This window comes from Bacillus rossius, chromosome 3, assembly GCF_032445375.1.
Source record: "Bacillus rossius redtenbacheri isolate Brsri chromosome 3, Brsri_v3, whole genome shotgun sequence".
In the NCBI taxonomy this organism is placed as follows: domain Eukaryota; kingdom Metazoa; phylum Arthropoda; class Insecta; order Phasmatodea; family Bacillidae; genus Bacillus; species Bacillus rossius.
This window is the reverse complement of record NC_086332.1, coordinates 110,053,454-110,067,494: the sequence shown is the minus strand read 5'-3', so window position 1 is coordinate 110,067,494 and position 14,041 is coordinate 110,053,454. Positions and strand designations below refer to the sequence as shown.

Here is a 14,041-nt window from a genome sequence, read left to right as displayed (position 1 = left end):
ATTTCTTGCAAATGCAAAAAGGGATGTCGGGGAGCCTGTGGATGAAAAAAGGCTCGGTTAAAGTGCTCCATTATTTGCAGGAATTGCAATGGTGCTTGTGATAATTTGCATGTTCAACTACAATATAACAACAAAGAGGAAGAAACAGACTGTTGTCGAGCAAACCTATGACGAAATCTAGGAAGAAGGCGATTTTACCGAAGCTGATAACTCTATCGCTGATAACGTAAAGAAATTTCTATCTGTGACGTTTCGCTCGGTTCTGAACAAGATGAACCCGCCAAACCTGGGTCCATCAAAAATAACAAAGCGAAGGAAATTTAACTGAAAATTGTAATAAGTTCATTATTTGGATTAGGCCTACTGGGGATACCACAAAAAAAAAAACACGCCACTTACTCAACTTCATGGTGGTGTTGAAATTAGTTTTTTTTTGCCAATACACATGTTGGAGTGCGCTGAAACTATTGATTTTACAACAAAAACAAAGGCAAATACATACATTAGGTAGTTTAATTTATTACATATCTATTTTTATCGTAAAATGAGTTTGAAAGGAGATATTGTAAAAAAAAAACTGTTTTTGTGCGCCATGTTTCCAAAATGGCGGTGCGAGCGGCAAAGTGAAAATTGTGAAAGAGCACACGGACACCAAGTGACTGCGAGTGCAGGAAGCCCGCGCACTGGCCGCCAGTGGCCGTGGCCTTGAGGCCCGCCTCGCCGGCCTCGCTATCAGCGCCCAGGCAGTCTAGGGCCGCGGGGCGCAGCAGTCGGGCGTGCAGCAGAGCGCTCACACTCGCGTCTGCCATGAAGCTGGACGGCAACCCAGGCGCCTCCGAGGGCGAGGCGGAGGGTCTGCAGGGTCTGCAGGGTCTGCTTGTGCCCCCCAGGAAGGCGTCCTCGGTCAAGGTCACCATCACGCCGTGCCAGCCCAAGACGCTCACCCACCTGCCCAAGAGAGTGCCCGTCGACATCGGCTTCAGCGACCTCACCTACACCGTCAAGGAGGGTCGCAAGAAGAGTGAGTACCTGCACCTGTCCAGTATCATGCATGCTTTCTTTTCATTTACAAACATTTCTTTTTTATCAATATACGCACAGGCGTATGAGGGGAGATAAAACACCTAGTGCCTAAAACTTACGGGCAAAAATTTATATTTGACACCATATAATATAAAATTTTACAAAATATTGGTAAAATATCTTAATAGTAACACACCTTACCTCTATGTTATTTTACTCACTTGCCTGTTTATTCAGGATAGAGATGTCGGGTATAAGTATTCGCTAGTGTATTTGACTCTACAAGTACGTATTGTATTGAGTGGTGCACCATGTATTGCAAAATCATAGTAGCGTAGCAAGTTTTGCGAGATCATTAGTGTAGCCTATCGACTAGTGGGAGATTTTTTTACCCTTATATCAACTTGTTTATGCGTGCCCTCGGAAATTTCAATATGTGAAAAATTATTATACGTTACGGTAAATTCATGTCAAATATATTCCTGCGAAATGAAATATAGCTATTTGATTAGAATCGAATTATCCGATTTGATTAAGTCGATTGTAGCTAGACGTTTTGATTATGGCTTTGGTTAATGTAATTCTTATGGTTTTGAAAATGTTACTGCGATTGCAGCTTGGCCTTAGTTCAATCAGCTCACTCTGCCTCCGCCGAGGCAATAACCGTCTAAGTCACCCTCTCTTTCTTACTGGTCAGTGGGCAGGCGTCTGTTTCCAGCTTCCGAAAATTTGCGATCAGTAAGTCAGTTTGTTTAAAATTTACATTCTAAGTAAATTATTTTTTCTAGAATAGTTCGGTTTCACATTTAACGCCTTTCTGTTGAGGAATGAATGCACGCCCTGTCGAATGGGCGAACATTATTATTTTTTTTTCTCGGCGTATAATAAATGAATAAATTGCATTTGGTATATATGTAAGCTGCCTCTGTGACTATAGATATTCTCAAAAAGAAATTGTTTCACCGAACAATTTAGTTATATCGCAAATCGTCAATTTTACACTAACACACTAGAATGTTGCAGGGTAGCAAGCATTGGGCAAATCTCATGTGGATAAAATTTTACACTGACCTATGTATATAAAATAAGTCAATCATACAATGTTTGTAAGGCTATGTTAAGATCTGTACGTACCTAACATTCAGATAATTCATGCAAGAACAGAATAATTTAACAAAAAATATAGTTTTCTCCAAATATTCTTTGGTCGGAGAAGCAACTTAATATACCACTTGCGATATTTGTAAATTAGTCTTTAAGAAGTGGAAGAAAAAAAAAAAATATATATAGTGCCTGTCACTTAGAAATAGAACTGTAAAAATCTTTGGGTAATTTTTTTTACATTAGCTTCTTTTGAACAAATTTTTTTCAATATAGACTACAAATGATTCTTAATTGTCTCGCAAAAACAGTGTTTTAAATATCTATTGGCTATTAAGATACTGAGTAGTGGTGACTACAATGAAGTCAGAGGTAATTATGGGGTGAAAAGCATTAAACGCAAGAAAATAAAGAACTGGATGTTATAAATGTTGCTTTAAAATTTTTAATTACTGCTATTTCAATTATTTATTATCAATATTTACTGGTTTCTAACGTCTCAAACCCCAAAAATTTCCTCTACTTTTATGCCTTTTACCATTACTGTGTCTTCCAGAATCCATTCTGAATTAGAAAACACTATTTTTACGAATATTCACAATTTTTTTCACAAAGTATAGTTCTTTATATGTTTTTAACTTATTGAAATATCCTAGTCTTTCGGGAAAAAATAAATTTTAAATTGTTATGACTATTTTCATACTTTGAGAATTATTTAATATATTATAAGTGTAACTGACCTCAAATAACAAAAGGAAAATGGACCGTGTGCATTAACTATATTAATTTGGCATGATTAAAAATCTGAAAGTTAACATCCATGTGAAAAGTTTCTTTAAGTATAACGGAAAAAAGGAGTTAATTGATATATTTAACGACGATAAACCGTCTCCTATTATTTTTTATTGAACTAATAGTTATGCGCACTGTTTTTTTCTGAAACGTTTGAAATCATCCTGTAAATACTTCCTACAAACTTAAGTTACTGGGCTGTATTATAACGGTAAAATTTTTATTGAAAATACTTTCATTCATTTAAGTTCGTTTGGGAGTATTTGATATAAAAGTCCGTGCTAATTACAATCATGCAGAAAAGTGGTAATTTTCTTAATTCAGATGTTTAAGCCCATTCTACGGTGACACGGATGCGGCGACGGATCTTATGGAACGGAACATATACAGTCGTTCGCTGAAACCAGCAAACACAGTTTCTCCTTTTTGATTTTTGACGCGTTGACATATTATGCATTAGCCGAGAAAATTGTGTTAGTACAAAAAAGGCGTCTATTATATTTACCTATTTGTCGGTTCTCAATGCTGTAGTTGGTATTTTGTAATTATAGGGTAAAAATATTTCTACCAGAGTAAAATCCACAATAGTACAGGAATTGCAAAATTAAATGCAAGAATAAATAATTTCTTCTTCTGAAATTGGATTGTGATGTTTATAGCTTAACTCTTATCGTGCGATCATAACAATCGCCACAATATAGTCAACACATTTTGTTTTATGTATTGAATAAAGTTCTCAAATGGCTACTAATTAGGACATTCAGAGTTTTTGATGTGCCGAATACAGACCACTTTTTTTTAAAAAAATAAACATTGTTCGTGAACTCTTCCGAAATACGTATTTCGGGCGGTGATTCCCTATGGTAGCGTTTATGTAAGCAACTTACAGCTTACCTCTATTCGTAAATCAGTTTTAATAAATCCGTTCAAACTGTCTAAAATTATCTAAAACGTATTTTAACTATTATTTCGAGGATACTGTTTTATTCTACGGGGTTTTTCGTCGTGTTAATTATTTTTAATACTACTTCGTACTTTGGTTTAAACAACAGGGTTCGGCACTTTCAACTGTATACAACATTTTTGACTTTCAATTAATTAATATTTGATTCCGTAAGCAACACGTGACAGTCAACTCCCCACAGCTAAAACTAAAACGCACCACTGCAGTTGGTATTAGAGGACCTGATGTGTGTGTTCTCAGCAAGCAAGTACGCAAACAAGCGAGTATTTAGAGGTTCAGTTGGGAGCAATCAGTCTAATGCAGCAGTGTGCATTTGTGCAAGAGTTCATCGTGGGTACTAAAGAATGTTCTGTAACCACGTGACTCCTAATGTACAGTTTTCCGATGGAGGTCTCTCTACCCCGTCCCCACCCCACTTATACCTGCCTCACAAAAGTAAAAACCCTGGAGACAACTTCCACATGTTATGGGCCATTATCAGTGATCGTAACGCGTTGCCACTATGCCACATACCAACAGTCCAACCTTGGGAAACATGACCCTCCAGCAAATAAACGAGCCATTAAGAATAACTTATTTCCGTGCAGTCAGTTTTATTCCTGGCGATAATCAGTCGGTGTGCTTTCCCGACCGTACCTACATACTGTTTGTTGCCTGTACGAAGTAATGCTTACTAACAGGGGGGGGGGGGGGCAAGGGTATATTGCCCCCCCCCCTGAAACCTTGAAGTGGGGGCAAATGGGGGCAAAGAAAGTGCTGTGTAATCAATTTTTAGATAATAAAACTGCTTAAATAGCACCATTTTCCACCTTGAAATACAAATTTTTCCTGGGGAGGACCCCCGGACCCCCGGACCCCCCACTTCAATAGGGGGGATCGATGATTCTTTATAAAAATGTATATTGCCCCCCCCCCCCCTTTGGAAATTTAGTTGTTGCGCCCCTGCTTGCAAGCATTATATAATTGTCGCTAAAATTGTTACATTTGTCCATCAAACCTGTACGTCATAGGCAGTTGCAAACAAGAGGGGTGTTCTTGTTCGTTAGGTCATTAATATCAACAGGACGGTATCGAATATCCATAACATAGGTGAGGCACTAATGCTGTATGCGATTAAAGGCTGCCAACCGCTATTTTTTGTAATGCAACGAAAGTGCTACTTCGCATTATAACACACTATGTCGAAATAGTATTTTATTGTTTTCGATATTATGAAAATAAAACAGCATTACTAAAACGTATTTTCAAGGCCAAATACCACTCTAAGGAATAGAGGTAGGCTGAAAATTCTTTATGTGAACTCTAACTTTCATAAGGAATCCTTTATTTCTATCTTCTCCGAAATATGTTGGTAGAGTTTCCCAGAAGGCTTTCCAAATGGCTAGGGGCTGGGGCATAGATCCCTGGGGTGGGGCTAAAAATGCCGGGGGTGCGGCGTTAGTCCTAAAATCGTTTGTCCTAAAGCGTTTATCCTAATTTCGTTTGTCCTAAAAATTAGGACAAACGACTTTAGGACAAACGACGTTAGGACAAACGACTTTAGGACAAACGACTTTAGGACAAACGAATTTTAGGACAAACGACGGAACAGCTTCAAAATACTTTTACTCTGAGTTTTAGGACAAACGACTTTAGGACAAACGACATTAGGACAAACGACTTTAGGACAAACGACTTTAGGACAAACGACTTTAGGACAAACGACATTAGGACAAACGACTTTAGGACAAACGACTTTAGGACAAACGACTTTTAGGACAAACGACGGTTCCAGTATCGATAAATCCTTACTCTGAGTTTTAGGACAAACGACTTTAGGACAAACGACATTAGGACAAACGACTTTAGGACAAACGACATTAGGATAAACGACTTTAGGACAAACGACATTAGGACAAACGACTTTAGGACAAACGACATTAGGACAAACGACTTTAGGACAAACGACTCTAGGACAAACGAATTTTAGGACAAATGATTTTAGGACAAACGACATTATGAAAAACTTAGTTAGGACAAATGACTTTAGGACAAAAAACTTTAAATCAAACTATTTTATTTAAAAACCACAGAGCATGTGAGAACTTACAGTAAAAGAAAACGTTTGAAAAAATAATGTTATATACTGGGGAAATACTTTACATTGTAGGTATGTAAAAAAAATTCAGCGTTTACGATCGTTACAATTTTTAGACATCTAGGAATAAACGACTACGGTTTCGACCTTAATCTGTTTTTTTTTTTTTTTTTTTTTTGCCATCTTGGATCCGCCATATTTAAATAGAACGCCCCACTCATGATGAAATTTTCGTCATGACTGCCATATTGAATTTTTCTGTTCCACTGGAGGCCGCCATCTTGGATGCCGTCGACTTTGTTTCTGTTTTTTGTTCCTAGATAGCGCCAGCAACGCTCTTGATTTTTTTTTTTGTTCTTCTGGAGGCCGCCATCTTGGATACCGTTGACTTTGTTTCTGCTGTTTGTTCCTAGAGAGCGCCAGCCTAGCTCTTTATTTTATTTATTTTTGTTCTTCTGGAGGTCACCATCATGGATACCAAGGACTTTGTTTCTGCTGTTTGTTCATAGAGAGCGCCAGCGTCGCTCTGATTCATCACATAAGGTCGATGTTCCATTACCTACCATAGCTATTATGGTCCTTATCGACATATTAAATTTAATTTTTTTAACAAAATACATTGAAAGCGCTGTGATTCGAACCATCGCAGCTCTGATCTCTAGATTGGAAAACATACTCCTTTAACCGCACGGCCATCGAGACATTTACCAAACTGAGAATAAAATAAGGTATATATAAAAATAACATGCATATTCGGACTTGTAATTTTTTTTTATTTGAAGTAATAATAGCACCACCTGTTCGAGACAGAACCACCATCATGTATTAAGACGTAACTGTAACAATTATCGTTACGGTCACAATCTTAAATATCCGTAATTGTTTTGTTAGAAAATCGGGAAAAAATTTAAAAATCATTAAAAAATTAATCAATCAAATGAAATAATAAAAATCTTAAAAAACACCGTTGCACTTTTCGTTACGGTCGCTATCTTGAAAATACATAATTTTAATGCTAGAGATTCGAAAAAAAAATTACTTATTAGAATACTGATTAATTAGTTCGATTCCTGTCCTTGCTTCGAAACTATTAGAGCAAAAAAAAAAACAGTGAAATTTTACTTTGACCTTGAAATATGATTTTACCTTGACGACCATCATGGATCCGCCATTTCTCGTTCAGTACATGCTACCAGGAGCTACCACCTGCTAGAGGTCATTGCCACCATCTTGTTTTCGTCTGCTGGAGGACACCTTCTTGTGCGTGTACTCGTCTTATAGAGTACATTACCATCATTATTGTCTAAGTTTTACCCGCTAGAGTGCAGTAATCATTTATTATTACTGAAGTGCCTGCCATCTTGAAATTTGGGCGCCATCTTGGAATCGTGTAATTATTTAGCTAGAAATTCTGGATAAAATTACAAAATTCATCAAAAAATTCACTCATTAAAGAAATGATTGATTATATCAATTCCTGTTCTTGGTTCAATCCTTGGATGATGCAAAAAAATAATTTTATGGAAAAAATAATTATTATAATAAATTATTATCAAAGTCCTAAAAGAGACTTAAAATCATCTATTACCATCATCCTTTAAACCATTACGACCGCTATTTTAGATATTTGTATTTATTGACTTATTAGTTCGGGAAAAATTTCAAAATTCACCGAAAAAATCACACATTATTTTACACATTGAATCGAAACTTTCTTCGAGCTATGAACGAAGCTGAAAATAAAATTTAATTTAAATACCAGAAAAATGTCAGCTTCGAGAAATAAAACACCGCAAGTTCTTTTACAAACATAATATTTATTACATTATTTCTATCCTACTAAAGGATCACTTGCGAAAGCCAGCAATCTTATAAACATTTAGCCCTGCATAGACGTGAAACGACTAATTCTTAGCTCCAACAGCTCCAACTGCTCCAAATGCTCTAACAGCTCCAACAGCTCCAGAGGATCCAAATGCTCCATATGCTCCAACAGCTCAAAATGCTACAAAGGCTCCAAATGCACCAAATGCTCCAAATGCTCCAACAGCTCCAAATGCTCCAAATGCTCCAAATGCTCCAACAGCTCCAAATGCTCCAAATTCTCCAAATGCTCCAAATGCTACAAATGCTCCAACTGCTCCAACAGCTCCAAATGCTCCAACTAATTTCAATTACTTTTTTTTATCGAACATGACATGAATACATGCATGACTTTATCAATATACATTTTGGATGTCAGTGGTGACTTTTTTTACACCTTTTAGTTATAAATTTATTTAGATATGAGCTTTCGAGAAATGATAAAGTACATTTTTAAAAAATCTTAATTTTTCTTTAAGTACACATGCAATTAATGGAAACCATTATTTTATGTAGCCAGCTTCCCTCAGTTCTTTAAGTATGAAGGATATTTCTTTGATGCTCGAATAGTTTCCTGCACAAAGCGAACCATGTAGAAGTCTTAGCCTGTCAACCAATATGTTAGGACCTTCCCATGAGGTATAATCAATCTCTCTGCTACGTTCATCTTCCGTGTATGTTTATAATAAAAATGATTATCCCTGGTGTCTTCTGGTTCAACACCAACGACAAGGTCACTTTCGTCATCGACCAGTGATTATCACAAGCTTGATTAGGATAATTAATTTTGTGCCGGAAATTAGGCATTTCGTCACCTTTTTTTTATTTTTCTATAATTTTAATTTTTTTTGGAAATCTTATTTTTTTAATTTATCTGGTTGTTAAGGCGATTGGTGCACGGTAAAAAAACGGTCACAAGCCCGAAAACAATGAATTTTTTATCATATGACCACTAAAGAGTCTAGATGCCTATGTGGGTGACCGTTACTATGTAGGGAGGTCAGGAGCTTAGTTCCAGCTCGTCAGTGGCGAGATGGCCTTCATACGGGAAGGGTGTCGCTGGTGGTCGCTCTGCGGCCTGCCATCTAGTGGGAACTAACAAAACCTCGAAGGTTGTATCTCGCTCTCCCTCTAACACACAGCCGATAAGGTTCTATTGTGCCCGGAGGAGGGGAAGGTTTATCAGGTTTCTCTTTCACTCATCCTTCGCCATGGGGAGGCGGAATGGATTATCTTTTGTCCGCAACTGCGCAGACGTCATGTGGCCACTCCCGCACTCTTCTCACTCAACTCGCTCATTCTCTCACACTATTTCAATAAATCTTTTCAAATTTTCAACATCAATACTTTAAACCATTGCGCTTCCTACGGATTAATTATATTTCATGCAAGTGCCCGAATTCAGCTGCAAAAAAATAAAACGCGTAGTCAATTTTTTTCTTCAAAAACCTTCCCAAACACTGTGTGTTAAAAAACATTCTGAAAGCCCATTTTTCTAGATAAATGGAAATTCTAAATCACCTACGCCACAAGGAAACATTGTGCTTTAATATTATGTAAAGAAAACACCTCTTAGTTTTATAGTTATGTAAAGGTGGTGTGATATGTTTTAGATGTCGCACCATCTTATCATCCATGTAGAAGAGTTACCCGAAAAGCTAACAAGACTATTGCCATGGAAATGGAAATATGTTTAAGGAAATATTTTTCAAATGTTTGTAAACAGTAAACAACATATAAAAAATCTTATAACTGTAAAATTAAAATACAAACAACCCTATAGCAAATTTAATTTCAATATGAAAAAGTCTAAAATAATGTTTACAAGAAACGAAATTGCAATAGCAATACAAAAATATCGCAATTTTGTTACATTGTTAATATATATTATTTTTAATAAAGGCAATAAAAATGACATACTCAATATTTGGAATACAATAAATACCTTAAGCCCTACATAGTTGCTGCGATATTCACAATAAATGCTTTTCTTAAATATAGTAATTAAAAAACATCGTAAATAAATTATGAACATACATATTATGGTGAAGGAAAGTGGACACTATCACACTGAAAAATCTTAGAGGGTAGTTTTCCTCATCTTATTTCTTTCTTTGAGTTTTTGGTCTTGTTCGTTAAAATATTTCATGTTCAAATACTTGATACGCATATACGTTCTTGTCCTGACAAAACTTCTTCTGGATATTTATTTTCAGTAGTTCCGCAAATAATTTTAGTCAGTGATTCAAAAATCCGCTCTTTTTTGCACAAATTGTTGCCATGAATATTATCAAAACACATTTCAGCGATCTTTATTAATTCAAAAAATTCATTAGTGGGACATTTTAAGTTACCCTTTGATTATACATGTATCCAGCTATCGTCCTCCGAATTGAAATCCGTAGTGCCAAGGTCAGGATATTTATTTCTGAAACGGTGAGCTATATAGCCAGAAACATATTTCAGCCCTTCAAGAGAAATTTCGTCACTTGAAAGGGGCCTGGCCTCTAAATCTAAAGCTGGGTTTACGATTGATTTCCTTAAGAATTATAACTTAACATCGAGCACACGATTAAGTCAAAACTACATTTTACAGTTTATGATTGCCATAGAAGTCGTTAATTCTAACCAATCACAGAACAAAACACATGGTCGGCCATTGTTCGAAACGGAGAAGCAGGTTTGAAATAGGTTATTGACAAATGGGATATCTATTTTTCGAAATGGATGATGATTACAAATTACATACGAATTCTAACCCAAAATACTGCCTCGCTCAGTCCAATAATAAGACATAAACTTCCGGTTGAAAGGTTCCGGTTTGTTGTGATTGGTCGCTTCCCTTAAGTCTTAACGAAAAATATAAAATATAACCATTTCTGTTAAGTCTTAAGTCATTATATGGTTCGCACACGACCCGTCAAAATTCACACACGACAATCATAAACCATTCCACTAGTTTACATAGAGTCATATGGTAAGTACAGGACTAAGTCTTAAGTCTTAATTCTTAATTTTCAATCGTAAACCCACCTTAAGTCTATTTCTTCCATGTCAGCAAGATCTATTTCATTTAAAGGTGATTTCTCTTGAAATGTATTTGTAAAATACATTTCCTTGCACAAAAGTAGTTCTGTAATTTCATTCTGATAAGCACTGTCTCTGTCAATACCTACTTCATGTCCTGGGGAATCCTTCCCAACCCCGCCAAGACAGAAGCAATTCTTTTCACCAGTCGCCGCCCCCGTCAGCCACCAGCACTGTTCGTGGGAGGCGCAGTGATCTACTGGAGCGATTCAGTGAAATACCTCGGTGTGACACTGGATCGCACACTGCGCTTCTCACAGCACTTCTCGTCGGCCACTGCCCGGGCCTATCGCGTATTCAACTCGCTCTCCCCCATACTCCGCCCCTACAGCCCCCTCCCAGACCAGGACCGTGTACGCCTCTTCAAGGCGTACATAGTACCTATCTTATTGTATGCATCAGTAATATTTGCCCATGTACCCGACATCCGTTTCCACCAACTAAATACATGTTTCAATAAACTACTCAGAGCCACACTCGGGAAATACAGACACGTAACCAACATACAGCTACATGACCTTGCAAACACACAATCACCAAGATCTCTAGTCACACGATACACAGACAAATTCTTCCACAAAGCTGCACAACACCCGTCTACACTGATACAGAACATTGGCAAACACGACATCACCAGACCCTATCCACACAAACTCATTACAGATTACCACCCCGGCAGGCCGCCCTGACTGGGCGGCCCCAAGATCTCCACTGGGACACCATCCAAAGTGAAAGTGCAGTGTATATCATGTATATATGTGTATAGTATGGACGCCAACCACAGTGCCATACCGGTGTAGCCATTAACGGACGGCAACCATAGCGCATTGTTTGTTTGTTTGTTTGATAGCTTAGTTTTTAAACCAATAATATTCAGTTTTCTTGTAACACTTATCTGTATTTATTCATTTCTAATTCTTTGTAAATAATACTAAATGTAATAATGTGTGCATTTCCCAGTGATGTGAAGACATTGAGCCCAATGGCTCCAAAGGCAAAGACAAAAGGTTTTTTAAAGTTTCCTTTTATGATATGTATATATTCTGTGCCATGTAAAAACTGAAGTGTTAATATGTAAAAATTTGGCAAAAGAGCAGGAAACTGCTGGTATGTATAAATAACCCTGCAAACCATGTATTGTGACAATTACGAAAAATAAAAACCTATTAAAAACCTAAAAAAAAACTTCTGAGACGTCAGCTTTCGGATTCAGCGATCGTGGGTTCTACTCCCGGCCACGCCGGAAAAAAAATGTTTTTTATTCTGGTAAATTCTAAGATTATATCCATACATCTAACTGTAAATAATTCGGAGAGACTTTACCATTTCTTTGTGACGTTGCAACTCCAAATAGTTATCTCAGATGGTAATAGGTAGTGTCGGTAACTCATTTCACTATGATAATTATACATAAATATAGTTTAAAAAACTAAAAAAAACATGCTTTTAAAGAATATCAAACTAAAAAGTTAAAAATAAATATAGTTTAAAAAACTAAAGAAACATGCTTTTAAAGATTATCAAACTAAAAAGTTAAAAATAATTTTAAAATTTAATTTATGACAATAGTATATAAGCAATACTAGTATAAATGAGAATAAAGCATGGGGCGCTTAATATACAAAAAATATGGCACAAAGCGCCTCAAGCTTTTTTTCTCATTTATACTAGTATTGCTTATGTACTATTGTCATAAATTAAATTTTAAAATTATTTTTAACTTTTTAGTTTGATAATCTTTAAAAGCATGTTTCTTTAGTTTTTTAAACTATATTTATTGATGTTCCATACCTTTAATATACGGACAGAGAAAAAACCCCTCTAACACATCTTAGTTCAGTTTAACTGTTAACAAATATTTAGGTTAACAGGTCCTATACATATTTCCGAATGTTTTACTGACTGAGTTATACTGGACATTAATTAAATTGATCTCTGATATTTATACTTTTAAACGAAAATTTGAATTTATCATTTTATGTAAACTCTAAAGCGTTAAAAAGTGTAACGCAACACTACACACAGGTAGTGATGTCTAGTGCACTGCCCTATGCACATTAGTTAACAAAAAAATAAAATGAAATATTAATTACTGATGTCGTGATACAAGTAACACATGCTTATCTGATATTTATCTCAATTAGAATACGAAATAGGAAGATAAAATAACTAACTGATTTTAAGACTGATTTATTACTTACACAGTACAGTGCATTTTGAAGACAAATGGGTCTTAAGAAGCGAAAATCGTACTCGATTAAAGGATGGTATGGTGTTCGGTATATTAAGGTTTCCCTCAAAGTAACGGTTTCAGAATGCTTTTAAGATATTAGTTACATCCCAACATAAGTTTAAAACATTTCTCTTAAGAGTGTGCTTCGTAGCATTAAAAGATGTGCCTTAATTATTTTGCAAATTTATCATTTTTATGGTGACGATGTCAGGGGTTTTCGTAATTTTTTTTTAGAAATATAGTACAGTACTAGATAATGCCCGGCATGCGTTGCAATGCCTCAATCAATTTTTTTGTAATTTTTTAAACGTATACTAAGCATCTCTCTTTATCTCTCTAATTCTCTTTCTCTCTATGTATATCTCTATAACTCTCTCTATCTTTATATTTATATCTCTATCTCTCTATATATCTTTCAAGCGGACCCGACACACATTGTCCTGCCCAAATGTACTTTTTGTGAGATATGGATATGGCGGTAAGTATTTCTACGCTGGACATTTTGTATCTTCTCATTATGCCCTCCTCTTGGGCACGCCACTGCCGTTACCAAAAACCTTTCCCATGGTTACGCAGAAGGCAACAACAATGCAAAAGCCCTTTGCCATGGAGGCTAATTATCAACAATGCTTAGTTTTTTTGCTTTTAAAGCGTGTTTTTTTAGTTTTTCTTAACTCAGAATCGAGATAAAATATCCAATTGTGAATCTTAACCATCCTCGAATCCCCGTGAACTCACACACAAAATTTCATCAAAATCGCGTACAAACAGACAGACAGAAAAAGTACTGTTTTATTATAGTAAGATAGATAGATTATTCTTACATGTTCGCATCTATGCAGTATATGAAAAATCAGCATGCATAGCCCCACACCTATAACTATACGTATCTACTGCCCAC

At 36.2% G+C, this 14,041-nt stretch overlaps 1 protein-coding gene across 2 annotated transcripts in view; it reads left to right on the top strand.

Annotated features, from left to right (window-relative positions):
• Window positions 1-14,041, top strand: part of LOC134531127 (ATP-binding cassette subfamily G member 4) — a 264,193-nt gene that overhangs the window by 35,576 nt on the left and 214,576 nt on the right. The window contains exon 2 of one of the 2 annotated variants that reach the window (XM_063366701.1): window positions 891-1,021. In XM_063366701.1, the coding sequence (XP_063222771.1) occupies window positions 891-1,021 (131 nt within the window). Of the gene's footprint in view, window positions 1-637; window positions 1,022-14,041 lie in introns of those variants that run through there. The other variant, XM_063366706.1, reaches the window with a different exon arrangement.